The following is a 27,785-nucleotide window of genomic DNA, read 5'->3' on the forward strand; positions in this document are numbered from 1 at the left end:
TGTGATCAATAGCATTTATTTTCCCTTTTTGAGGAACTGAACAGTGGACAACATTACTTCAGTAACATAGGGTAAGGACAGCTACTCACTTACACATTACTTCATGCTATTCTTTGTCCATGTTAAGCTCTTATCTGTCGCAGTAACACTCTCTGCGATGGTTAACATGTAACACCAGTTTTAGTTTGCATGCATGCTAGGTTGGGCAACATCTGCAGACACTGAGTGTTTGTAAATTTGATCATACTCAGGAAGAAATGAAACATTAAATGTTGCATGAATGATCAGTGAACTATACATCACTTCATTACAAAGTCTAATCCACCATAGGAACTTTATTAAACTGACTAACACGTTTCTTTTGTTGGAATATACTGACTCTCCCTTTCCTTCGTAAAACATAAGAGCAAATTTCCTATGAAGTTTGTATTTTTCTTCAGTACTTAACCAAGCAAGTTTAAATAAAAAGTAACAAGGATATCAGGATGTCTCATTTTTATATCCAAGGTAGCTCATTTGGAGAATAAAATTACACACACACACACACACACACACACACACACACACAAAGAAAGAAACATTGCAGTCATTATTTATGGTGAACAACAAGCACAAATTCCCAGGTGAACTTTAATTTTGTCCCCTCTAAGTTCTTTTAGAAATGAAAGACAAGTGAGGCTCCTTTAGGTAAATGTGGGGACAGTAATGGCTGCCATGATTGTTAGGTATCTTTAAAAGTGGCTCTAAAATCATCTGATAATCCAAACATCAAAGCTTATGAAAAATTTCAAGTTTCTGGCACTGCAATGCTGGGTGTGATACAGACAAGAAAGCTATTTCCTGGTGTCTTGACGTCTTACTTGTGATGGACAAGCAGGTTTCCCCCTTCATTTGATGCAATCAGCTGGTCTACAAGAACTTGCAGGGATAAAGGGAATCCCAAGTTACATGTACACACACAAATGGGTCCATATAATAAATATATACAGCAAATAAGAGGGTTACATACAAGTGAAAAGCCTTCAACCCCTGCATACAGAGTGCCAAGTCTATTTTTAGTTTTTTCAATGATGATGTAATCTATTTGATTAAAAGTAAAAACCCAATACTATACACTGCATTAAGAATTAACACACTGATCCGAATCCAGGTTAAACAAACATATAACAAATATTAAGGTCAATAAAACAGATTCAAGTCATTGCGATTTCATTTTATACTTGATACATTTTTGCTTCTACCCAGGATCAATTTACTTCAGCATGAGTGCTATACCAAAATGTAATTTTACATTTTACATTTAAAGTATTACCTTTATTGAGTTTTCAATTTTGGAAAGGTTTTGATCCAGTATTATTTATATAGCTATATATCTATTTTTATGCCTTAAGAAAAATGAGAAGTCAGTATAATCAGCACAAGCTCTTCCATCAGTCTCAATTCACAGTCCATTTCTTTCCACCCAGCATTTTACCTTCATTACTTACAATTTCAGAGCAAATTATCCAGACCACTTCTTTTGGATCAGCCAATGATAGAACCTAAATCTCAAATGCTATTCTGAAGAAGAGTGGAGTAAATAATTTTGGTAATCTGTAAGATGGCTGCATGCAATGTATACTGTATTATAACAGCACCAAACCCTTTATAAAAACCAAACACTCCTTCCTCCTGCTTAATGGTATTTATACAGTCTCTCATTCCCTCATACTGAGTATTAATTGGAAGTACTTCATAGCCAAGGTCTGTATTGTCAATTATTGTGCGTGTTCCTTGAATATGAAGGCGATGCAGAACAGTTTCCAATGGATAAAGTATAACGTCAGAGCAAAGGCTGGCAGCAAAGTTAGCAATAAGTTCTGGAAAGTAAGCATCCAACATACTCTGCATGGGACTGGTGCTCTCAACTAGGTGGCTGTTATAGGTCTTTCTCTTCAGAATTAGGAGGACAATCTTCTGAACGATGGAGCTGATGATGTAATGAAGAACTCCATGCAGCACTGTGGGGAAGATCAAGGAGAACAGCGGAAGAAGGCGCTTGCTATGAGGCACTCCCAGGCCTATCACCCTTCCAATCCCTTCTTTAATGCATTCCAGGATGCCGGTATTATCTCGGATTATCTCACTCTGAAACAAAAGTGATGGAAAAGGCACAATTTTATTTTAAAAAAAAAAAAAGATGTATTTGTTGCATGTGTATGGCTGATTGGCCTGCATGTGTATCCATGTACATGCAGTACCTGCGGAATCCAGAAGAGGCTATCAGATCTCCTGGAACTGGAGTGCTGAGAATTGAACCCTGATTCTCTGGAAGAGCAAAGCAGTCAATGCCCATCAACCTAACATGTTTAAAAATTGCCATGGAAAGTACTGTTATTAAGTCCCTTTGAGAAATGTATTGACAAATGTAGGCAAACAGCCATGATTTGCCAACTTCAGCTATGAGATTAGATTAGCATTAGATTCATTTTTCAAAGGAAATATCAGAAAGACACAACAATGAGTAGGACATCTACCTGCAATCACCTACAAAGTCCTTCAGCTCCTCATCAAACCACCCAACCCAGACCCTTCCCACTTCCTTTCCCAGTGTCTGACCCAGTGAATCTCCCTCATCTCCCCATTGAGGCCTTCTCCACAACCTATCAAATTTAGACTGGATTCCTAAAACCAGTGCCCTGGCCTAGGATGACCAGTCCTGGCTGAAATGCAACCAGCCTCTGAACTTCTGCCAGTACCCACCCTACCTGCAACCACCTTCCATGCCGTGCCCAACCTTCTCCACCCAGCCAGACTTTCCACATCTTCTCCAGAGTCTACCCCTGGCCTCTTCCTGACCTCCCATGCACACCTTCTCTCCAGCTGGCCATATCTAGCCTGCCCTACCTGCACCACAAAAGATCGCTGGGCTTTGGCCAGGACCCCCTTTACCTATCTACTCCTCCCCCCCACACTCTCAGGACCCTTCAATGCCATATTAAAAACTTTTTCAATGCCACACTCCAAGCTTGGACCAAGAAGCACATCCTGCACACCAGCCCAGTCTCTTCTGTCCACCCAACTCCATTCCACCCAAGCTACTACCAACCTCTAGTCCAAACCTGCCCCACATCATCTCTTTTACCTCAACCCACTCTGTCCATATCAGAGTTTAAGCTAACAAAGAAGCAATATGACCAGATCTCACTGCAAAAAAATTCCAGTAATATGAAAGATAGAGACAGTATCTTCTTTCCAAAGCCCACCTGTCCTATAGAAATATTTGACAATGTGAATTACCTAGATATACCCAAGGACACAAAATTTAAAAAAACAATCATAAAATTCATCGAAGATTTTGGAGTTTAAAGAAGACACAAAGAAACAGCTCAGTGAAATTAAGGAGAAAACTTAAAGAGAATTAAACGTTCAAGTGATGGCTAAGAAACACAAACATAAGGCTAACAGAAATGATGAAGACGTAATAATGAAATTCAAAAAGGAGATAGAAACACTGAAAAGGGCTCAAACTGAGAAGAAGATGGAATTGAAAACCCCAATTTCCCAACCAGAAAACCCTCAGGAAAGCCTTACAAATAGAGTGAATCAGATAGAACACAGAATATCAGAACTCAAAAATAAAGTATAGGATCTAGGCCAAATAATAGAACATGAAATTTATTTTTACATACAGGGAATAATCATACCAGGAATGTGGGACACCATGAAACAAAACAAACCAATGAATTATAGGCACAGATGAAAAAGGAATCTCAAGTCAAAGGCATAGAACTGATCTTCAACAAAATCACAGAAGAAAACTTCCCTAAACTAAGGACAGGCACTCATATACACACAGAATACCAAATAGACAAGAGGAGAAAAGAAAATTAGTTAATAGAGAAGATGCATAACAAAGAAAGTGTATTAAAAGCTATAACAGAAAAATGCAAATCATGTATAAAGGAAAACCCATCAGAATAATAGCCCAGTGAAAATTCTTTAAAAGCCACTCTGGAGCAATATATTCCCAGTCTTAAAAGACTATGATGGCCAACCTACATTAATATACCCAGAAAAACTTTCTGCCATAATTGATGAAAGAAAAACTTTCCACGATTAAAAATTTATATCCAACAAGTCAAATCTAATAAATAAATAAATAAATAAATAAATAAATAAATAAAATAAGGAAGTGATATGTGTTGATTTGAATGAGACTGGCTCCCATAAGCTCATCTGGTGAAGATTAGGATGTGTGGCCCATGCCAGACTCAGTGTCTCTCTCTCTCCTCCCTCTATTCTCTCTCTCTCTCTCTCTCTCTCTCTCTCTCTCTCTCTCTCTCTCTCTCTCTCTGTGTCTGTGTGTGTGTGTGTGTGTGTGTGTGTGTGTCCTGCCTACAAATCAGAATGCAAAGCTCTCAGCTACTGCTCCAGCAACACACCTGTCTGCCTCCTGCCATACTGATCATGAACTAGTCCTCTGAAACTTAAGCCAGCCCCAATTAAATGCTTTCTTCTATATGTTGCCTTGGTCACAGTGTCACCTCACAGCAATAGAACAGTAACTAAGACACAGTATTTCAGGCTGAAGAGAAAAATGAGCATAGCAGAGAGATTATAGAAGGAAATACAAAGCCATAATTATTAAAATACTGAGAACATGAACACCACCCAAACTCAACAACACAGCAACCACAACTAAGACACCCGTGTTAATATTAACTAAATATCATGGCCTCAATTCTCCAATCAAAAGACAGACTGAACAGAACAAGTTGCTGGAAATTTTATTTCTTGATTTTGTCTTTGACCCACACATTCTTCATCATTTACTAATGAATTGTTTAATCTCCATGAGTGTATATTTACTAAAAATTTATTTGATGTTAATTTTTAAGTTGTATGGCATTATGGGCAGATTAGATACAAGGAAAGATTCAGTCTTTTTGAATTTGTAAAGATTTGTTTTGTGTGTCCCAGGATGTGGTCTGTTTTAGAAACGCTTCCCTGTGCTGTTGTGCTATTGTGTAGACTGTTTGGAGTTTGGGTGGAATATACTGTAGACATCAGTTAAGCCATTTGATGTATGATGTCAATTAATTGTGATATTCCACTATTAGTTTTTTATCCAGATGACTTACCTACCTTGGAGAAAGAGGGGTATTGAAATTGCCTATCGTTAATGGATTGATGTCAATCTGTTTTTAAATACAGTTGTATATTTTTTATGCAATTGGATTCCCCAGAGTTTGGTGCATATATGTTTAGGACAGTAACGTGCTCTTTGGTAACTGTTTCCGTGATTAGAAAGAAGTTTCCCGCTTTATCTCTTCATATTAGTTTTAATTTGAAGTTTACTTTGTTAAATGTTAGAATAGTGATACTTGCTTGTTTCCTATACCCATTTGATCAGAGTGTTTTTGTCTATAATTTATTCTAAAGTGGTGCTCATCTTTAAAGCTAAGATGTGCTTCCTACAAACAGAGACAAGCAAAAAAGGACACAGAGACAAATTATTGCTGCAATCTGGGAACTTACAAAGTTATTCTATGGAAGATAAAATTACAATTTAAAAAAACTGCCTAACTTAAGTAGACTAATGTGACTATGGCAAGTCTGTCTCATACTAAAACATCTTTCCTGATATAACATGTTGCTTAGTTACTTCATCTTAAATTATTATCCTTCTGATAGTTTTTCTAATCTTTAAAATGACACTACCTCATAGGCTTCTAACTCTGTAAACTACACACACCACCAAAACGCAAGAAGATAGGCAAATATGCTGGAGTCATAAAATGTTAGTTTCAGTTAACCAAAGTTAGTTCTAACAACCACAGCAAATTCACAGACTAATGATGTAGTGGGGACAGCAAATTAAGAGAAAAGAAAACAAAACAAAAACCAGAAAGGCAAGGCTGGCCCAACAAGCAACTTATAGAGCACACACTGACACAGGTGGGGAAGTATTGGTGACGTCCAACATGGTAACAGAAGACAAGCTGTACAAGCGCTTTCTTGGTTTTTTTTCTAAGTGTTGAATGACCTTTAGTAAATGAACTAAACTTTCGATTATAGAAAAACATCAAAAGTGGAGGGAAAATGAGAAAACATTGTCAGTGATTAACCTGAAGACCCACAAGAGGTAGTTTGAAAGAGATGCATTAAATTTTCAAAAGGGAGATGATAGTTAAACATAAGCTTTCCATCTGGAAAGAAATATGAAAATATGAAAAGAAAATCAGTATAATAAAGCATCCTAGAAGTCAAGACAAAATAGGGGAGGACAAAATCTCTGCCCTTAAAACTGTAATTTACACACATTTCTTTCTTTCTTTTCTCCTCTGCCTTTTTAAAAAAGGATTTACTTATTTATTCATTTATTTGCAACATACACACGTGGATGTTAGTGTCAACATGTAGGAGTTTGTTCTTTCTTTCCACCATGACGGTTCTTGGGATTGGACTTGTCATCAGGCGAGGCTGGCATCACCTCATCTGGCCACTCTTCTCTGTGTCTTTGAGACAGCGTCTCACTACAGCCCATGCTGTCCTGGAATTTCCAGCCATCCTCCTGCCTACCTCTCAGGTGCTGGGATTTTGGGTGTGTGCCAAAGAAAGGATTAGGTTAATTCTTTGTATCCTTCTTCATCTGTGCAATTCTTTTGAAGAACTTATATGACTTGAACTACCCTGGAATTTATTTTCAGTTATTCCAAAGTATAAATCACAAAAATACCAAATATTTAAACAATGAAATGCATATAGAAAGAAATGTGTTGCATCTACAACAAAGCAGATTCATTTTCTGATATTTCATCAAAATGCAAGGGTAGGGGCCAAAAGTATAACTGAGATGGTAGGTAAAGGAAATCAGAGATAGATCACGTGTTCAATGTATGCAAGGCTTTGGTTTCCACCCTAAGTAACCTCCCTCCCCCTAAAAATGCAAGAGTAGGCGATGACTGGTTTTCTCTCAACTTGACACAGGTTATAATCATCTGGGGGTGGGGGGGAGGAGGCTTCAGTTGAAAAACAGCTCCAGACAATTGGGCTGCAAGCAGGCTTTCCCTTAATTAGTGATCACTTTCACCTGACAGTTTTGCCTGTAGAAGATAGTGAGGCTACAAAACTTAATTCAATGTGCTTCAAGTGCCACCGTGTGGTTAGAAACAGTAAAACAAGAAAACCTGGTACTGTGCTGTTAGCTAAAAGTATACAATGGGGTGAGGAAAGCATCTTCAACAAATGGTGCTAGGACAATTGGATGATGGTGTGTACAAGAGTGCAGATAGACCCACGTCTGTCGCCATGCACAAAACTCAAGTCCAAATAGATCAAACATAAATCCAGCCACACTGAACCTCTTAGAAGAGAAAGTAGGAGGTACCCTTGAACAGATTATTGGTACAGGAAGACTGCTTCCTGAACATAACTCCAGTAGCACAGACACTGAGATCAACAATTAATAAATGGGACCTCCTCAAACTTAGAAGCTTCTGTAAAGCAAAGGACTCTCAATAGAGGAAATCAAAAAGGCTGAAAGACACTTAAGAAAGTGCTCAACATCCTTAGCTATCAGGGAAATGCAAATCAAAAAACTTTGAGATACCATCTTACTCCTGCCAGAATGGCTAAAACTAGAAACAGCAATGACAACTTATGCTGGAAAGGATGTGGAGAAAGGGGAACACTCCTCCACTGCTGGTGGCAGTGCAAACTTGTACAGCCATTCTGGAGATCAGTATGGCAGTTCCTCAGGGAAATGGGAATCAGTCTACCACAGGACCTGGCAATCCCACTCTTAGGCATATACCCAAATGATCCACATCCATGCAACAAAGACATGTGTTCAACTACATTCCTAGCAGCATTATTTGTAATAGCAAGAACCTGGAAGAAACCTAGATGACCCTCAACTGAAGAATGGATATAGAAGATGTGGCACATTTACACAATGGAATACTACTCTTCGGGGAAAAAACAATGGAATCTGGAAATATGCAGGCAAATAGATGGAACTTGAAGAAACCATCCTGAATGAGGTAACCCAGTCACAAAAAGAGGAACATGGTTTATACTCACTCATGCATTTTAGACATAGAGCAAAGGATCACCAGCCTATAATTCACACCGCCAGAGAAAGTAGGATACAAGGAGGAATCTAAGAGATTCATATAAGGTCCCTCACAGAAGGGGAAAGGGACAAGACTTCCTGAGCATATTGGGAGGGGGGGCAGTGAGTGGAGAGAGAGCTAGGAGAAAGAGAAGGGAAGGGAAGGAGAGGAAAGCACGTGGGACTAGGAAGATTGAGTCAGGGGAGGAATAGATGAGAGAAAGAGAGAGAGAGAGATACCATAAAAGAGGGAGCCATTAGTGGTTTGAAGAGAAAACTGACTCTAGAGAAATGTCCAGAGATCTACAAGACTGACCCCAACTAACAATTTGAGCAACAGTGGAAAGGTTGCCATAAATGCCCTCCCCAGATAATGATGTTGATTATTAACTTATCCACCATCATAGTGCCCTCATCTAGTAGATGATGGAAACAGAAGCAGACACCCACAGCTAAACACTGAGCCAAACTGGAATCAAGATGCAGAGAGGGAGGACAAGACCAGGCTACAGAAACCACAGAGACAGCTGACCTGAACAAGGAGGAGCTAATGGGCCCCCAGACTGATAGCTGGGAATCCAGCATTGGACAGACTCAGACTCCCTGAACGTGGGTCTCAATTAAAAGGCCTGGGCAGTCTAAGGGACCTCTGACAGTGGAACCAGGATGTTCCCTGGTGCACAAAGGGACATTAGAAGCACATTCCCCATGGAGGGATACTCCCTTAACCTAGAGACAGGAGAGAAGTCCTAGTCCCTACTCCAAATGACTTGACAGATTTAGATGACCCCTCCTGGAAGGCACCACCCTCCCAGTGGAGTGGAGGGAGGGAATGGGATGGGAGGAGGGTCTGGGGCATGAGAATGAGGAAGAAGAGAGGGAGGAATGGAGAGGGAACTGAGATCAATATGTAAAATAAGAAAAATAAATTAATTAACTAAAAAATAATGCTGTTAGTATATTACATAGAGCGCCACCTACTGACTGTCAAGATGATTATTTCTCATGCTCACACAATTATTAATGTAATGATAAGCCATAAGCATTTTAAATTGTTCTTACACCTTGAAAGAGAATTTAATATTCAGAACAAGTCATAGTTAGGGCTTTAGTATACCAGAATGAAGAGTATAGTTGTGTATAGAAGGGAGAAATATAATTAAAACCGTGTGACCCAAATTTGCAATAGAAATATTATATCAGTGGTAATAATATATGATAAATGTATGTATCTGTAAAGCAAACATTTAAAATCAGACATACACAGTAAACTGAATATTCTAAAAGTTCATAACAAAAAAGTTGCAAGAAAAGAGCAGCTCACCTGTACTGTTTCAATCAGACTTGCTGAGTAAAAAGGCATGGCCACCACATATGTTAGGCTGCAGAAATAAACCAAACACTATCAGAACAGCAAAAATAAGATGATTATAATGAAATTTTACAATCTGTTTTAATGTATTCACCTAAATTTACATTCAAGCTCAAAATGATTTTTTTTTAATTTTTCAATCATACTTTGGAACTAGTGATACTAATTCAGAATGCTGAAACACAGAGTACTTTATTGAACAGAGATAGAAATTAAAAAGTAATGATAATAATATAGAGATAATCTGGGGAAAAAACCTAGATTATACCTTTAGCAGAATGCAGGCTCATGTATGACTGACTAACTGAACATCTACCTACATACCTAGTGCTGCCTGAAATCTGTTTCTGTACCTTTTGGATAAACAACTATCCCAAAGTCTGGTGTTTTAGTAATATCTGAACAAGAGTAATTTTTGCTATTATCCTATTATCTCCTCCTTCTACTTCTACATTCCCTATCAGCAGAACTAAGACAGCTTTCAACTGTGAGCAAAGTTCCCTTTTATTAAGAAAAATAATACTATCCCGCTTCCCAAAGTTGTTTCCTCAATTTATTAACATCACAACTTTGCAAGCCTGCGAAGTATATTTACTTAAAATCATTTCAAGGGTAGGACTAACCTAACCAACACCCTTAGGAGCCAGGTCCTCATCAGTACTGGCCTCTGAGGTGAATGGAACATCAGTAAGAAATTATACGCTATACTGTCCCACAGAGACAGACAGCAAGCTAGAGGAATTTCCATTTCACAATTTTTAAAAAATAAATAAATAAACTTCTGTAAAATAGTCACTGATATAAACTCACCAGGTGCCTTTGGACTACACTGTAATGTGACTATCATTTTGAGCTAGCTCTTCACAAACTCTATACATCCATACTTCTGACTAATAATAAGACAAAGGTTTAGTGTCCCTTCTATCAGAAATGCTTAGATCAGATGTGTTTCAGACTTGGGGACATCTGTATATAACTATTAGATGTCTTGAGGATGGGACCCAAGTCTAGATACAGTTATTCATGTGTTATACTCATTTTACCCACAAAGCTTGACAGTGTTTTTACATAGTCTTTTCTTTATGGCTACATTTGGACACCCCACCCCTAATTAAATAGGATCAGGTTAGAGATATTCAAAACAATTGACATGTGTTGGTGTCCAAATTCTTCAGAGTTTGATGCATTTTGTATTTCAGATGTTTGGCTCAGGGATGTTCAAGACAGAGTAGTAATATCTATCTATCTATCTATCTATCTATCTATCTATCTATCTATTTTTAAGCTTGGTCAAGGAACTGGGGAGATCTCAGGTGGTGAAGTGCTTGTCATGCAGGCATGAGGACCCAAGTGATCCCAAGCATCCATGTATAAGGTTGGACACAGTGGCATGCACTTGTAATATCAGAGCTAAGTAGGTAGAAACAGGTATATCCCAGAGGCTTCCTTGCTACCCAGCCTAAATCAGTAACCCTAGACCACACTCCAACTGATTATCCAATACCAAATGACTATCCCTAAAAACATATACATACAGTAACATTATATGAATCAAGAAGGTTGTATTTGTACATTTAGAAACACACACATACACCAAGCAACAACAATTAAAGAAAACAAGGCCATGAATTTGAATGAGAGCAAGGCGAGGGTTACATGGGAAGAGTTGAAGAAAAAGCAAAGGTGGGACGATAAAATTATATTAAAATCTAAAAAACAAAAATCCACCTTAAAAACAAAACACAAGGTTGATGGTGTATGAGGAGACATGTGCACACAAGTACACCCAAACACACAAACACACATGTTCTACCCCATCCCACTCCCAAAAATGAACAAAAGAAAAAGTAATTCAGCTGGGCAATAGTGGCGCATGCCTTTAATCCCAGCACTCGAGAGGCACAGGCAGGTGGACCTCTGTGAGTTCGAGACCAGCCTAGTCTACAAGAGCTAGCTCCAGGACAGCCTTCAAACCCACGGAGAAACCCTGTCTCAAAAAAAACAAAACAAATAAGTAAATAAATAAATAAATAAATAAATAAAAAGGAAAGAGAGAAAAAGTAATTTAAGAGAAAAAAAGTTTCACCTTTCAAATGCCTAAGAATCCTTTTAAACAGCATATGTATTTCAGGATGTTACCCTAAGCTTGTTACTTGTTCTGTAACAGTCCATTCCTATTATTCTAACTTCCTTCACTATACTATGTATATGTGTTTGTTTTTTTTTTTCAATTCTGACACTAAAAAAGCTAATAGAATTTTCTAGTAACAATGGCATTGTAAAACTTACCATTTCAGGAGAAGGTGTTCACCTATTAGTTTAGGATTCCATTTGTGTGAAACTTCCCTAAAATTTAAAAATAAATGTACATAAACAAAAACTGTTATTTTAAATATTTTTGAGTTATTTTTTTAAACTAATAAACTTCTGTTTTTGTTTTAATCTATAGAAAAGATTTTCCTTCTGGACATGATTCTGACACCTGGAGTGGTTTAAAAGGAGAAACAAAGCCACTGTGTGTGTGCTGCCGAGGGGGCTGCAGGGGGAAAGCTCTTACTGCCTGCATGATGGCCACTACTGTGTGAGAGACAGAAGACCTAGGAGACAAGCCTCCAGGCATGTCTGTGAGGAAGTTTCACACATGGGTGGATTCATGGACAAAATGAAAAGAAGAAAGTTAGCTGAGCACCAGCATGTACACCCTGCTTACTAACAAAGCACAGGGTAGTGTTCTCTATCAGAAATGCTAGGACCAGATGTGTTCAGGAGAGATAGCCCATTTCTCTCTGAGAAGTGGGGCCATTGCTTTGATAATGAATGTGGCTTGGGCTTATGAACAAGTCTGTCCATTCCAATTTCTTCATCTCTTCATCTCTCCCCTTATATCAAGCTTTCAGTTGTTTGCCTACAGTTCAGAAACTTAAGTTTCAGAAACCAAACCACAACTATTATCATTGCAGGTACTGAATTCTTACCACACTACTAAACTGAATGTCCTGCACTTTGTTATCTTTTTATAGATCTTTGTGTTTGGGGGACACCTCAAAAACACAAGGTCTGGCACATATGTACTTTCAAATGCACTCTGTGACATTAAAAGCAGTAATAGCTAAGTTAGCCAAGCATAGATACTCAATCTTTAGAGTATGAGTCAAGAAACTTAGCTGGCCACATGTTCCTAGCCTTTGCAAAGCTGTATTAAAGAACTTCTGAAAATACACAATTCCTTGGAAGTAAATACATTGGAAAAAGTTGGCTCTAGCTTCTTGACATTGTTTCCTTCCCTTACAAACATATCCTAATATTGAGTATGTATGCAATGCTAGTGGTCAGACCTTCAATTGACTCCCTTTCTTAACAATGCAAAATAATGTATCCTAAGGGCTAACTTTAGATAAATAAACAACAACTATTCAAAGACTTTAACACTATCCATGAGTTCATGCAGAAAAATACAGTACTTAAAATGGGAAACTGGCCATGCTAAAGAGTGCCTAACAAATTACAGTCTCTCACTACTGTCTATCATATCTTTGTTGTAGAGTCTGAATTATGCGTAAGAATTGACTAGGCAGTAACCTATTCTCACTGAATTCTCCACCTTTCTTATCATTCTCATTAAAAAACAAACAATCGCTCAGCCACTACTGGCAACTCACTTCCTGATAGTCCTCCCACTTCCAACCTAACAGCAGCTACCATTGATTACACCGAGCATATCTTCCTAACTCAGCACTTTCTGTTCCGTTCCATAACTCAGAACAGTCCCAATGTGGTTAATACATGAGCCCTCTACAAACCAGTCTGAAGCAATACTTTCACACTACTTCCTGGGAATACCCTTGGTCAAAACACATCAAGAAACAGATAAAAATGTTTGATTTCAGGTCCACAGAGAATAAGCCATTACAAAGACACAATCATGGAGCGAGGGAGAGGATTTGAGTTGGATATGACCTAGATATTTGTATACCACACAAAATTATCAAAAGAATAAATAAAAACATTTTTAAAAGATACAGCATCATGGCTTCTTTTCACTCCCACACACAAGCTGCTTGTTCTTTTGTCCCTGAGACTAAGTACCGTGAGACCAACTGGGTATGCTGTTGCCTTGTTTGGAAGGCTCTCCTTTCCTACCCAGTCCTTTTTTTTTTTTTTTTTTTTGAGACAGAGTTTCTCTGTGTAGCTTCTAAGTCTGTCCTCTGTCCTGAAACTTGCTCTGTAGATCAGGCTGGACTCGAACTCACAGAGATCTGCCTGCCTCTGCCTCCTGAGTGCTGGGATTAAAGGTGTGCGCTACCACTGCACAGCCTGCCCAGTCAATTCCTACTAATATTTCAGACTCTTTCTCAATTTTTAGTTATTGTTTTAAATATGTGCCAATAACTCCAGATAAGTGTCCCTGGTCATCTGAAAGGGGTTTAGTTATGGCACAAATCACACAATGTACTATAATCAAATGAGCTACTTAAGGAAGTTGTTCACATACTCCTGCTTGTCACTTAGCTGGAGGTTTGCGATACACACACAGCAGGAGGGATAAAAGGCACATTTCAACAGACACTAGGACATGAAGTCCCTGTCACACACTCACTTAGCAAGGTGTAACTAATAGGATAGCTTTACCGTCCTCCTTCATTGTGCTACTTCAGACAAGTTTTCAGACTCTAGACATTGGCTTACATATTTGATACAAATTTAACATAAGACTAATACAAAAGGGCTACACAAGTACCTCGGTAAAGGTGTAAATTCACTAATTATGCCTTCTGCTCCAAGTGTGACTCCCTGGACAATAAATGTGCTTCCCATTCCTTTCCATAGGGCTCTTGGTCCCTAAAATCAAAACAAAAACAATAAAAATTGTTCTGTTAATGTCTAAATATAAAACATAAAACTTCTTAATGAAACTTATCGTGGAAGTTTTGCAGATATTTCCTAATAAGGTATTACTCTAATGCAAATCTTACAGAACTGTAATTAAATCTAGCAGTGGTAGATTTCTACCAGTTTGTCCTTGTTTCCTTGAGGCGAACTCTCACACAACCCAGGCTGACCTCAAATTCTTCTATAGTAGCTGAGGCTAGCTAGCCTTGAATTCTTCATCCTCCTGCCTCAACCTCCCAAGTCCCAGGATTCATAAGCCTGTGGCACTACAGTAGCCTCAATTGTTAATGTTTCATGGTAGTCTAGTTTAAACCAAGATAAATACTCCATCTAGTTAAGTGCTCCAAAATGACTTATTACAAACCTCCAGTATCTCCATATTCCACTCCCTATTGTCTAGCTGCTTGTGTGACCTATAGGTATCTCAATTTTTCTATCCCCCAACTTCACTCAATCACACCATCAACACTGTTTCTTTTCATGACACTTGTGTCCAATCATGTATTTAGCATTCTTCCTATCTAACCAACCAAAGTTCTATAAGTTATCTCAGCCTTTTATAAGTCTATGTTCTTTCCTCCATCCTTATGTTATTACTTATGTACATCTAACACTACAAGAGTTCACTATTGCCGGGCAGTGATGGTGCGGTGCCACACACCTTTAGTCCCAGCACTCAGGAGGCAGAGGCATACAGACATCTGTGAGTTCAAGACCAGCCTGGTCTACAAGAGCTAGTTGCAGGACAGACTCCAAAGCCACAGAGAAACCCTGTCTCAAAAAACCAAAAAAAAAAAAAAAAAAAAAAAAGAGTTCACTGTTTCTACAATAATAGTAAGTAGTAGTGTTGTTACTATGTTATTAGCAAATGAGAAAATAAAATTATCAATATTAGAAGCAACAATATAGTATCAGGAGAAAAAATGTGTTTTTTTTTTTTTTTTTTATACTAGCCCCTTAGCTGATGGTAGATGTCATTCTGTAAATATGTTTCTCTTATGGTTAATGAATAAAGCACTGTTGGCAAATAGGAAAGCAAGATAGGCAGGACTAGGAGACAAGGAGGATTCTGGGAGATGTAGTGGAAGAGAGTCAAGATGTAGGGACTTGTGAGGAAGAGGTCGGGACCCTCTCTCCGGTAAGATAAGACCACGTGGAAACAATTGGATTAATAGAAATGGGTTAATATTTAAGACAAAGGTAGTCAATAAGAAACACTAGTAACAGGCCAACAGCTATATATCTAATACAGTCTCTCTGTGTGTTATTTGGGGCTGACCCATCTGTGGGACCAGACTAGCAGTAAAACATGCTCATAACAAAATGGCGCCTGCAACATGGATACTAAAAACTTGCACTTTAAACTTAACAAATGCTTAAGAAAGGATTTTAAAAACAAAATAACAGAGACAAGTCTTCTTGGTAGCAGCATTTTTCTAGGTTGAACTCTGTTTTACTAAAGACAAGCAGAGATTTGTGCGGCTCCTTTAAGGGAGGTTTCCTGACTTGGCATAAGTGGCAAAAAAAAAAAAAAAGAAGAAGAAGAAGAACAACAACATGGCTTTTAAGAAGCCCTGCTAACAACTGAATGTGTGTACGAGATGTGGCAGTGACCACATCTCCAAGCCGGCAGCATAGACCAAGGTGGTGAACACGGCTCTCAGTACTGGCAGTAAATGTACCCTCGCCATCTTGGATAGACGGCAGCTTAAACAGTTGTGACTTTCATTTCAGCAATGCTATTTAGCAGATAAAAGACTCCTGGCCAGAAAAAAGATAAAGATTTACAGTAAAGACAGATTCAGAATAAGAAAAGCCTCTAAAAGTTTACAGTGTGTTCTAAAATACACATAAGCTTTGGAGAGAAAAAGAAACAGGATAAAGTGTTTAAAAAAAAAAATAGAAAGAAAGAGAGTAGCTTGGTGTGGTGGCACACAACTTTATTTCCAGCACTCGGAATGCAGAGGCCAGCAGATCTCTGTGATTTCAAAGTGAACCTGGTATACAGAGTTAATTCCAGGGCAGGCAAAAGTTACACAGAGAAACATTTGTCTCAATAAAAATACACAAAGTCTGGATACTGTATGCTATTGTGTTGTCTCTGAGTTGCTCAATTGCTAAGGAAGGAACAACAACTGCTAAAATACACTTGATTATCAATGCTGCTGAATTAATCCAATTTATATTTTAAAAATGATTTGACTTCAAAATTTAAGTCTAAGAACAGATTACTGGAGAAGAGAATTTCTATTTTTGTTTCCACAGAAAATGAAAAGCTGTGGATTCCTTCCAGACTGACATGGTGTGAGGAAGCAAGACCCCCTGAAGCAGTGTCCCAGGTGACCCAACATGCAAAACAAGACAACCTTGCAGACCACTACAGCCAGGGTTTCTGAGTCTTCTTAGGATCCCCAAGACAGTGTCCCCTACCAGCAGGAAGCAGTTTGGAAAGAACAATGCCCAAATTCCCAAATATTGTTTACAAATGCTTGTTTACATTTAAATGGCAGTTATAAATGGTTAATGATCACAACCAATCTCTTTTTAAAGGTAAAAAGGGAATTATGGTATAGAAATGAATACTTTGTTTTGGAGTGGATTTTCATTTATTGATACAATTTAAGATCATTTTGTGATAAGTATATTTCTCCTCTTGTTTAGGTATTGTGTTTTATATAGCTCATTTAAAAATGTAATGTATAATTAAGTATAGATTGTAGATAGTTACCTCTAATAGTCAAAACTTATAGTTAAGTTAGTTAGGCTTTCTAGATATAGAGAGATATATATCAAATGGATAAGCATTCTTCAAACCTTTCAAAGACCTACAGAATATGGCATTTAAAATGGTTTAGGATTTTTCTTGACAGTGAGACGCTACTGCTCCTAGCAACACCACCTGTGTCAGAAAGGAAAATTGATGGGATATGTCATTCTTTAAATATGTTTCTACTGCTGGTTAATGGATAAAGCACTGTTGGCCAATAGGAAAGCAAGACAGACGGGACTAGGAGACAAGGAGAGAGGAAGAAGTAGGAGCAGTTTCAACATGTAGGACCAAGAGAACAGAGATCCAGATCCTCTCTCCAGTAAGATATGACCACGTGGAAATACTTAGATTAATAGAAATGGGTTAATATTTAAGACAGAGCTAGCCAATAAGTAATGCTAATGACAGGCCAACAGCAATATATCTAATACAGCATCTCTGTGTATTATTTGGGGCTGGTGTGGCACTGGGACCAGGCCGGCAGGAAAAACTACTTGTAATTGAAGATAGACATAGAAGAAACTCATTATGGAGTTTACTTCCAATATGGCAAGACTATCCATTTGGGCAAGATATTTTATCTAGACTGTTTAACTATATGCTTTATAAAGTAGATATGCAAGACCCACAGGAAAGTGACTGCTGAAACAAGGTGGACAGTGCTACAGGGTTTCTGCTTCATGGAAGAGTCTGCCAGACAGTCTGCAGGACACAGAGAAAAGTGACTGACAAACTGCCAATACAGGCGGATAGTTTGAAATTCCCTGCTTTGCTGAAGAGTCTTCCAGACACACTGTGCCCTACAGGCTGAAGATGGAACATTACAGAAGAACTTTGGGTGACTGACCAAGCAGCAAGTTGTCTCTGTCATTTCTAGAGTTTATATATATCCTTCTGTGGTCTTTCATGGAGTTGAAGACAGATAGTTATAGTTATAGTTTTCCTTAGTTAGGATTAAAGGTAAGTTACATATAAGACTTTAGATTCACAAAGATAGGATAGATGATAGAGTATTTTCTTTAAATCTTGCTAAATATTAATGGACTAAATTTGTTAACTATAGTTCTTATTTGATAACCATTTTGTTATATATGTATAGTTAAAACCCTTCTTTTTATTTTAGACAGAAAAGAGGAGATGATGGAAGATGTCATTCTGTAAATATGTTTCTCTTATGGTTAATGAATAAAGCACTGTTGTTGAAAAATAGGAAAGCAAGATAGGCAGGACTAGGAGACAAGGAGGATTCAAAATGTAGGGACTTGAGAGAAAGAGGTTTGGACCCTCTCTCTGGTCAGATAAGACCATGTGGAAACACTTAGATTAATAGAAATGGGTTAATATTTAAGACAGAGGTGGTCATAAGAAACGCTAGTAACAGGCCAACAGCTTTATATCTAATACAGCATCTCTGTTTATTATTTGGGGGCTGATGCAGCTGTGGAACCAGGCTGACAGGAATACTACTTTTAACACTTAGCAGAGGCTTTTCTCTTCTATTCTCCAGAGACACCTCAGCATATAATAAAATATCTATGTGCATTTTTGTTGTTGTTATTTGTTGATTTCTTTTGTTTATTTTGGGGTTCTTATTTGTTAGTTTTTGGGGGTGGGGTTTGGTTTTTTGTGGGGGGGTTGTTGTTGGGTTTTTCGTTTTGTTTTTTGTTTTTTGTTTTTTTGTTTTTTTCGAGACAGGGTTTCTCTGTGTACCATTGGCTATCCTGGAACTCGCTCTGTACACCCCATTAGCCTCTAACTCACAGAGATTTGCCTGCCTCTGCCTCCCCAGTACTGGGATTAAAGGTGCACACCACCACCACCTGGCTGGTTTGTTCATTTTTAACATATTTATCTTGAGCCATAAGAAATAACCCAGAGATCATCCCCTATCAGTACACACAGAAGTAGCTTCTTATTTGTAAAGGTCACCTGGTATCTTACCACATAAATGTATCATCTTTGTTTTAATGGTATCCTCTTGCTAGATACTATAATTTTTTGACTCATTATTATATGCAATACCACAATATGATGTCCTTGATATATATTTTTACCCATGTACATAACATTTAAGTAAAGTTCTTAGAAGTCAAATACACAAATTTTAAATTTTGATGCAAACAACCCATTGGTTCACACCTCTCTTGTCACTCTGACACATCTGCAATGGTTCTCTTGTAATTTCTAGGGTAAAGTGTGCAGGCCACAGAAGCTCCTTTATGATGCTGGTTACTTCTCTGGCTCTTTTTTCATCTTCGTCTTACCCTCCACCTCTGCTACAAGGTACTATTTAGTGCATAGTAACACCTAGTCCCCAAAATTGTAACCTCCCTTTGCCTTTTTGCCTTTGAACATCAACACTGAAACCTTTACCCCTAATTAAGAAGAAGACTTCTGACAATATACAAGAATGTGAATCAGTGTCTCTTTCTCAACAGCTTTCCCAGGTCATACCCTGTGGTAGTCAACCTTCACTGTAAACAGATTAGAAATGTTAATGAGGAGGAATACCCACCCTAAAGATTGACAGCATCATTTCTTTACCAACAAGAGTTAAAGAAAGGACAATAAGCTAGGTACCAGCATTTATGTTTCTCTCCTTCCCGACTACAGATTCAATGTGGTCAGCTACCCTGAGCCCCAGGCCTCCATGACATCTCTGTCACAACAGATGACACTGTTTTAAATTATGAACAAAACAAACTCCTCCTTCCTTAGATGCTTGTGTCAGGCATTTTGTTACAGTGACAAGAAAACTAATGACGATATCAGTTTTGATAATGTCTCTCATTTATATAATATCAGTACTTTTATCATTCTCATACTGTACCACAATCTTCCGCTGACATTTCTATCTCTATGACTATACTGTACCTCTTTTGATTGTACAAACATGCCCATACCTGCTGCTAAATTCTTGGGACTTAGCATAGTTCTTTGCAAATTCATTGAATTAAGTGAAATCCTGGAAGACTCAAATGAGAATTCTTTTTTTTTTTTTTTTTTTTTTTGGGTTTTTTTGGTTTGTTTGTTTTTTGTTTGTTTGTTTGTTTGTTTGTTTTTTCCAAGACAGGGTTTCTCTAAGTAGCCCTGGCTGTCCTAGAACTCACTCTGCATACCAGACTAGCCTCGAACTTGGAGATCCACCTGACTCTGCCCCTTGAGTGCTGGGATTAAGACATGTGCCACCACCACCTGGTTCAAAGAAGAATTATTACTTTAATGCTTAACAAATTTAAATCTACAGCTTTAATAGAATAAATTCTCACCTGAGTTTTGTTGAAGCTGTACATAATGTTGATAACTGTAAACGGAGTAAGATGGTAATGCCGAGCATGGTAATTAACCTGTAAAAATACACAGTATCTTTTCTGTCTTGTCAAGAAATAATAAGGCCATAAAAACCTAAAACCCAGCATAAGCAACAGTTAAGTACTACAGTCAAATAATGGGCACTTCAAATCAACCATCCATATTATGCACATGGTGATATAAATACAATATGCAGTGTAGCACATAAAATACATAGTGATGAAGACTATAGAGAGGATCTTGCTATTTGACAAGTGAGGTTTTTAAGCTCTGGAATTAAACCTCAAACTCATACTCATTTTGGCCAAGCATTTTTTTAAACTATAGCTTACGAAAAGTGGACAAATCATAAATGAGCCAAACGTTTCAAAATGATGTGTACTGAATCGATATTTATCATCACAATTTAAATATATTTTAAATATATACAAACCAATTTCACTGTTCTGGGGCATCTATAACTGCCACTGCTATTCAGGTAGTTATTTCTCTATGCATTATTTTTCAGTGACAAGTATAAACAGATTAATTTGTACTGAATTATACTGTCTTAATGCCATGTGGGAAAATTATTTTGCAAAGAACTGAAGTTACATGACAGAACCTGCTGCGATACAGGCCAATAACTGTTGAGAGATCCAATGCCTTACCAGAGGTCTAACAAGTTCAAAATATTTTCTTAGTTTTACTCAGGCACCATTTGCCTTCTTCATGTATTGATAACATCCCAGAAGTATACAAACAAGAGTAAGTAAAACTGCTGTTTCTTTACCATGAATCAAGGCAGTAGCATCAACTGTATTTTTTCTATGATATTCTTCACTATACACACTCACAGAAATGCAATCTTGGTGAAAGGTAATTATATGAAACCTGATCTATAAGTACATACCACCCTTCTAATTAACATTTTTGTGTGGAACATAAAGACAGCTCTCATGAAGGAAAATTCTTTTTATCACAGAACACCTTTTTTTCCCCCTTTTTTACAATACCCTGTCAAACTACTACTTTCATACAAACTATTACTTTCACACTTAGGACTCACACCTTCCCCTTGCAATACTGAGACTTAAACCTAGGGTCAATCATATGCTCAGCCACTCAACTATATTCTCAGACCAAATGTGTAATTGGTGGTAGTTTTGGTGGCAGTGGTGGTGGTGGTCTTTTATTTTGTTGTTAAAAAAAAAAAAAAAAAAAAAAAAAAAAGATCCTCAGAGGTTTGTTTTGTTTTGTTTTTTCAACTTTCCTCGAAGTACAAATTGGAAAAACAACTTAGTAAAATTTAAAATGTTCTAGCCAAGGAACACACAGAAACAAAGAAACTACCCTTTAAAATCCTGGGTTAGGCAAAGGCTTTCTGAAAAGGACTCTAATAACTCAGGAATAGTAAGAATTGACAAATAGGAAGGATAAATTAAAAAGCTCCTGATCAGCAAAGTAAACACAGAGCACAGATAATGTGAGCCATCGGACACGGAACTATCAGAATATATAACCCCCAACAATCCAAGCAATAAGTAGGCAAAGGAAATACTATTAGCCAAAAAGATTCAATACTATTATATAGCACAGAAATGTAAATCAAAACCTTACTGAGATTTCATCTCAACCCTATTAGAACTGCTATCACCAAGAAAACAAAGCAAAAACGAATGCAGGAGAGCATCAGTGCATCCACTGTGGGAATCTCAGCAAAGGTCTTTCATGAAAACTAAAAGCACAGCTACCAACTGCTCAGTTCTACCCTGGGGTTTATCAGAGGGATGCAGTCAGCACAGAGACACCTCAGCAGTCTTTTTCTTGTTCCACTAGTCACAGAAACCAACGTTTGGAATCAGCCTAGACACAAACATGCACGTGCGCACGTGCACATGCGCACAATTATTATTATGCAGCCACGAAGAAAAATCCATTGCACTGAACTGAAAATCTGACTAAACAAAGTAAGCCATACTCAAACAAACAACATACATTTCTCATTTGCAGAATATAGGATGTTCTGTAAATTAAAGAAACAATAACAATAAAAAATATGAAGCAGGAAGTATACTTTTTGGGAATAACAGTGACCAGTAAAAGTTGGGAGGAAGAACAAGGGAAGGCAATGGGGACAAGAAACATCAAAGACATGTATACACGTAAGAAAATGTCATGATTTCATGTAATTATTTTGTATAAGTAATAAATTTTAATAAAATGTAAAAAGCAGAACTTAGGGGAATATATATCTCATTAAGAATGTATACTGATTAAAAATTTCTTGTGAGGTAACTGGCTCTTTCAATGAGGATGAATTTTGGTATGTTATAATTCAATGTTTTAGAATCTGGACACATAACTCAGAGAATCAACATCTTTCCGATAACCAAGAAAGAGTGTTAGAAAATCATATGTAATATAAATTACAATGCATTTGGATGCATTATAAATCAATGGGAATTTTTGTTGTTGTAGTTGGTTTTGGTTTTTTCTCTTAAAACAATATCCTCTGACAGATTGATTGGAGGAGCAGATATGTGAAGCTCACTCCTAATATGGCAGATATTTTGGGGAAAAAAACATAAATTTTTGCAAAGATTACTTGTTAAAATCTGATGACTGCATTATTAATGAGTTAGATTAATATTACATCAGTTTTAATTTCTGAAATGGTGAATTCTGGCAGACACAAGTAAGCAAAACATCTTCAGAGTCCCGATAACTTTTGAGATCTTTGAAGAGATTTTAAGACTAAAAACTTGAAGCACTGAAATATTATAAGTTTTGGAGCATTTCACATAGAATAATGGGTATAAGATCTCACATCATTTTATCAGAATTCTATGCTTCTAGTTAGGATTAGTCTTGTCTCAGAAGTCCAAGAAATTACATTTACCTGACATTGGCGTCGTAAAACAATGCAAGGATGGGCCAGTACATTTTCTGTAAAGAGACTATACAGAAATAATTTATATATGTGTATATAAATATGTCTTTATACAAATTTTATTTATAACATACATATACCTGAAATTATTCTTATATTTTCACAATTAAGGCAATTTATATCTATTCATATACAAATAATACAAACAGTAAATTCTATATAAATAAAATCTAGGCCCACAAACTTGTATATATTTATTATCTATAGTACAAAAAGGTAAAATTAGATCTCTGTATGTTTGATATGAAAAAGACTAATTCATTAACTTCCCTTTCAGAAAATATCCTATGAACAAAATTCTTATAGGAAAAGTCATTTGCTTTCAAGATCCTTATTCTAGAAATTAAATTACGGGATTTTTAATGTTAATTTTTAATGTTAATTACTACTTAATGTATCAAGTATTTCTTCTGAATGTTTCCCCAAATATTTACAGCTGTGGATTAAGCTCTAACAGTGACATATGCATTCACACACACACACACACACACACACACACACACACACACACACACATTATAAAAAATGGCATTAAGCTTTAAGAATAAAGAATTAGGCTAAAACAAGATTAGCAAAATGGAAATAGACTATGCTGACACTAAAACCCCTCAGTTTTTATTATGTAAATAAGTTCACTTTACTGGTTATTTAAAAATGATGGCAATTCTGGTATAAAGGATAAGCAATGCACAATATTTGTGAATCTTCATAATACCATGAATAAGACAGATGAATGTTCTAAACTATAATGACCATTATAAGCAGAAACAAAAAAACAAAAAAGGAGGTTGACCACCAAACAAGGGTCTCTAAGCTGCAAAATACCTGGGTACCACTGTAATGTTTAGAGAGAATGCTCATCTCATCACTTTGAGAAGATTGCTTTCTATTCTATTCTGACTCATGAATATCACTACCATACTCATTACAAAGTTACTTTCTTTATACAATGGAAAGACTGGTACCAACCTCTACTAGGAAAAAATAAAATTATAAATCCATCCTTTTGGGGTTTTTGTTTTTTGTTGTTGTTGTTGTTTTTAGTTTTTTGAGATAGCCTGTAGAGCAGGCTAGCTTGGAGCTCAGAGATCTGCCTGCCACTGCCTCCCCGAGTGCTGGGATTAAAGGTGTACACCACTACCCAGCAAGTTATAGATTTTAAATAATCAAATCCTACAAAGTGCATAATCTGTTAATAAAACCTAAAGGAAGAAATGTTAGCCACTTAATATTATAAAGAAAGGGAAAACTCTAAATTAAAAAATCTGTAGAATAAACATTACCTTGCAAGTCCAATACCAAATCCAGCAAATCTATTCAACTGTTCTAAAATAAAAAGGATAAGATTACTTATAACCAACATTTATATTTACTGCGATAACCAAAATTTCAGGGGGACATGCTGTTCATTTAAACCTCAAATGTGAGATAGGGAGTCAATTTAAATAGTGAGTGACTGGTGGAGCTCATGGCAACTTCCACCGAATGGACCTCTTTACTGAGCAATTCTGTCTTTTATTCCAAAGGATTACTGCCACAAGGACTTGCAAGCTGGGACATTTCTAAGTTGTAACTGTTTAAAACAAAAGAAAAAAAAATCTTCGAAAGTTTAAATACTATCAAAGGCAACTACCTTTAGAAAGTGCCAAAAAGCCTGTATGGACTATGTCAAGTTTGTATACAGATGGAATCTAGCATTGCCAGTTTTAATTTCTGATTATAATCATTGTAAAGTTTGAATGGACATGACTGATACACTAAGAAACTGACTGTACAATTAATTAGTCATCTACTATTACTGAGGGACGATGGCTGTATGTAAAATACCTCAAATTGTTAATCTGAGAATACTTAGTGTTATCAATATAGGTTAAGTACAGCTTCTCCCTGTGATCGTAAACTGTAAATTGTTTACCAACAGCTGTTTAATCCAGTCTATGTGATGGGATCCTAGGTACATACTTGCTCCCTTCTATAACACAGCTAACAGCTGAAAACCCCTATGCACATGTCAAAACAGAAGCTTTCTCCTCAATAAGGAATCCAAAATCCTAACAGTGACCTAGCCAGGGGAGTAGACATTAAATAGCAATATTCACAAGGGACCATTCTGTCTCTCTTCCCTCTGTCATTTCAAATGAAGCAATGGTCCCTTATGATGAGAATATTCTCTTGTAAGAATAGGCTATGTAAGCATGTTCCTGGAGGAAAGAAACTACCTGCTTCAACTTGAGACATGTACAAGCTAGAAAGCTTCTTGTCATACTGAAGTACTTTCTTTTATGTCCATATTTATCATTCTCAAATATTAAAGAAAATATGGCATTTAGGAAAGGTTGTAGGAAGACTTAATGCTGTTAATTATGTGAGGCTCTACTTGTTGCAAAGTTTTACTCAGTCACTTGGTAATAGCTTCAAAATAAACTGATTGTGTTAGCAAGATTCCCCTCCTTGGGATTATCAAGATGTAAGATGAAAAACTTCATTGCCTAAGGCAGTAACTTTACAGCAATTATACCTGTGTTCTGAATCATTTCACTTAAGAGCTTCACTCAAAAAGTTTTCCAGCACTAACACAATGAAACAAACGAGGTAACAGCCAAACATTTAATTGTGGATGAGTCACTGATGCTCCCTCACCTCCTCATGTACTAACTAATATTAGGATCTTCCAGTTCAAGCATTTCTGCAGTACAAGTAAAAAATAAGGAATGAGTATCATGATCACATAAAGCGTGTTTAATACTTAATGATACAATTTGTTATTCCCAGAGAGTGAAGTCAGCTATTTTCACATCAAGAATAAAACATATTTTAAACGTTATGTTGTCCGTGCAGTGTGGCAACTGAAGCTCTCTGACAAACTATAAGTCAAACTATAGCAGATGGAGGCTTTAGGTCAGAAGATGAGAAGGGCGAATTTGGATTTGGGACCTAACATCAGAACTCCCATGTTGAAAGGGTAAGTGAAGGAAATAATTATCCTACTGTGCATATTTACAATATTATACTGTTATACATTTTATTTAGCACTCGTAAAAAAAATGTCATTCGACAATCCTTAACGAGGGATCAGAAGAAAAATGGATAAATTTATGATTGGTAGAGCCAGGTTGCAACCCAAATCTTCCTGGGCTACAAAGCTTCATTCCAAAACACAAAGATATGAGCCAATTGACCAAATCAAAAAAAAAAAAAAAAATCCACCTGCCAGAATGAATCTGACAACAGTAAATGATCTTTTTCCCTGCTTCAGGACACCAGTGGTAACATTCTTGGGTCCCTAAACACCAAAGCATCCTAGGCTATGCAGATGTCACCTAGTGTGGTGATCCCGGAGCACACATCGCGAGCACAAGAGCGCTTCAGGGCAGAGGACGAAAGGAGGGCAGAGGGTGTGGTTGCGTGTGCAAGGACCTAGGCGGGCCCTGTGCGCCCGCGCTTCCGGAGTGCGCCGGCCCACCCGCCCGGCCGGGCCCCGCACCCCTCACCGCTGCTCGGGCCCTGGCGCGGGCCGTCGCCGCCTCCGGGAAAGGGCTCTTCCGCGGGGCCCTCGAGCGTCGTGGGCGCGGAAGGCACACCGTAGGTCGGGCTCTTTTCACCCCAGTGCAGATTGCGGCTGCCCGGGATGTCCGGGGGAGTCGTCACCCAGTGGCCCAGGTCGCTCCCAGAGCCGAAGGAGCGCGCATGGAAGGGGCCGCCGAAAGCCGGATCGTCCCGCACGCCTCCCCGGTAGCCCAGGCCATCGAAGCCGTCAGGGCGCCGCGGATGCATCTCGGACGGGCGGACGAGGACGAGAGAGGCCGGCCCACGGAGCCCAGGCCCCCACCGCGTCCCCGCCGCAGTGGCCGCGCGTCAGGAAAAGTGACAACCGGAAGTCGCGGCTGGAACCCGGAAGTCCCGGGAGCACGTGATTCCGCCTCTCTTCCTCCCCGCCCCAAGTTGGTTGCTAAGGAGACGCGGCAGCTGTCTTAGGCTGGAAGGGGAAGGACGCTTGCTCGGCCTGGCCCCAGAAGATGCAATGTGTGTCCTCTGCGTTCAGGGATGCCACGCACGGTGCTGCAGCCCCGGATGACCTCGGCCTGTTGCAACGTGCTGTCTCCCCTCACCCAGGGAACCTCGAATGAAGGCAAGAGTATAATTCTGTCTCCCCTTGTCCCCTGCTATATAGGCCACCAGGCATTAGCAAAGTACAAATCAAGGACATCCTCACGTGAATACATACTGCCCTACACGACACAGAAATCAAGTGTTTAACTTTTCTAAGGCCACAAGGCAACTATAAACAGTTGGGGGTTTTGTTGTTGTTGTTGTTGTTTTGTTTTTTTTTCCTGATGTATCTAAATAACTTGAGCTACTAAAATCACAGCACTGTCACTGAATACACACACACCCATTAAGACTTCTGTTG

General features: G+C 38.0%; 1 protein-coding gene across 1 annotated transcript; it reads right to left on the minus strand.

The window, feature by feature from the left end:
- Slc25a46 (solute carrier family 25 member 46) lies at positions 1–27,254 on the minus strand. The gene is made up of 8 exons (XM_051202426.1): positions 26,866–27,254; positions 24,658–24,700; positions 23,324–23,381; positions 20,400–20,477; positions 14,209–14,309; positions 11,760–11,816; positions 9,423–9,480; positions 1–2,127 (listed from the first exon to the last, which is right to left on the minus strand). The coding sequence occupies exons 1-8, from the start codon at positions 27,146–27,148 to the stop codon at positions 1,549–1,551; spliced, it is 1,257 nt and encodes a 418-aa protein (XP_051058383.1). The 5' UTR covers positions 27,149–27,254; the 3' UTR covers positions 1–1,548.
- Between the last annotated feature and the right edge of the window lie 531 nt (positions 27,255–27,785).

The sequence above is a fragment of the Phodopus roborovskii genome, unplaced genomic scaffold (genome assembly GCF_943737965.1).
Source record: "Phodopus roborovskii unplaced genomic scaffold, PHOROB, whole genome shotgun sequence".
Taxonomy (NCBI): Eukaryota; Metazoa; Chordata; class Mammalia; order Rodentia; family Cricetidae; genus Phodopus; species Phodopus roborovskii.

What these genes read in the sequence shown, in the direction of transcription:
- Slc25a46 (XM_051202426.1), bottom strand. Translation starts at nt 27,148, where the DNA reads ATGCATCCGCGGCGCCCTGACGGCTTCGATGGCCTGGGCTACCGGGGA. An exon ending in GCGCCAGGGCCCGAGCAGCG is followed by an intron (nt 24,701 to 26,865) that starts GTGAGGGGTGCG and finishes TTTTTATTTTAG; the next exon opens with AACAGTTGAATAGATTTGCT. An exon ending in GTCTGATTGAAACAGTACAG is followed by an intron (nt 2,128 to 9,422) that starts GTGAGCTGCTCT and finishes CTTTTGTTTCAG; the next exon opens with AGTGAGATAATCCGAGATAA.